The 1,193-nt window shown below is 41.3% G+C and overlaps 1 protein-coding gene across 2 annotated transcripts in view; it reads right to left on the reverse strand.

Moving 5' to 3' along the window:
- The window catches only part of LOC104712244 (putative serine/threonine-protein kinase-like protein CCR3), a 4,178-nt gene extending 3,354 nt beyond the window's left edge, over positions 1-824 (reverse strand). The window contains exon 1 of one of the 2 annotated variants that reach the window (XM_010429097.1): positions 194-824. In XM_010429097.1, the coding sequence (XP_010427399.1) occupies positions 194-629 (436 nt within the window). In that variant the 5' untranslated portion in view covers positions 630-824. Of the gene's footprint in view, positions 1-13 lie in introns of both variants that reach the window. The other variant, XM_010429096.1, reaches the window with a different exon arrangement.

Raw genomic sequence — 1,193 nt, forward strand, 5'->3', positions numbered from 1 at the left:
GCGTGTGATTCACCTGCGGATATGGTCATCATCGTCGTGTTTCCGAATCCGGTTTGGATCCGACCCGATTTGGTCGAATCGGATCCCCAGCAAAGGATCCGGTTGTTAGGAATTGAAACGCCGCAGGAGAAACCAACGCCGGATGAAATTGACCGGAACTTCTCGTTCGTCGGAGGTTTCGATTGGTCGGAGCCTCTCCAGCATTTTACTGAACCTGTGCCGTTGACGGTGGCGCAGATTTGTTTATCGCCGACGGAGAGACTCTGGAGCAAAACGGTGTCGTTGAGGTAGATTCTTTTGGGATCGAGAGTGTAGCTTCCTATGTTGTCCCAACAGAGAAGGCTGTAACCACCGGAGCGTATACCGCAGAGGAGGTTATCTCCGGCGGCGATCGAGGAGAATGATACGCCGGGGTTTAGAGTGACGTTTGTACGACGGCGCGTGTCGTAACAGAGTATACGCTGCGCGGGTTGGCCGGAGATTAAAGCGCAGACGGTGTCGGAGCCGTAAACGACGGCGTATGTTGAGCCTGAACCTAAGGAGGTGACGACGGGAGACAATAGGAGGAAGATAACGGCGACGGTGACGGTGACGGGAAACGTCACGGTTGAGTTGATGAACCTCTTCATCTACAGAGGTTGAGTTTGACTGTTGTCTTTGTCGTCGTCGTCGTCGATACTGAATTGGATTGGTTCATTTTAAAAAAACTCTTTCAACAAAAGACTCTGTAATTAGAACAGAGAGAAGAAGGAAGAAGAAGACGTTTTTGAGATTTATTAGGGGAGAGACAAAACAGTAAATTACAAAAAAATTAGTGAGAGAGAGATTAGGCTTAAGAAGATGCGTTTTTATATATATACATGTTCGAGTGTCCACGTTTCTTTTTTCTTTGTCTTTGTTTTGATTTTTTTTTTTTAATTTATTACAAGACATTAAATGTTTTGTAAAACATACATACGAGTGTTATTACAAAGACATTATTATTAGATTTGTTTTTGAAAAAAGGAAATTTATTAGTATCTATATGAATGAAAATGGAAAACAAAAGAGTGTTATTTGTCATTTAATTAAGATATGTTTTAAAATTAGAAAATCTTTACTGTTATTATACCTTTTAAAGATTCTCAAAAAGAAAATTTGAATTGAATTATTTGGACCGTTTCAATATTTAAATACACCACAACTACTGCGAT

Source organism: Camelina sativa, chromosome 9 (assembly GCF_000633955.1).
Source record: "Camelina sativa cultivar DH55 chromosome 9, Cs, whole genome shotgun sequence".
In the NCBI taxonomy this organism is placed as follows: Eukaryota; Viridiplantae; Streptophyta; class Magnoliopsida; order Brassicales; family Brassicaceae; genus Camelina; species Camelina sativa.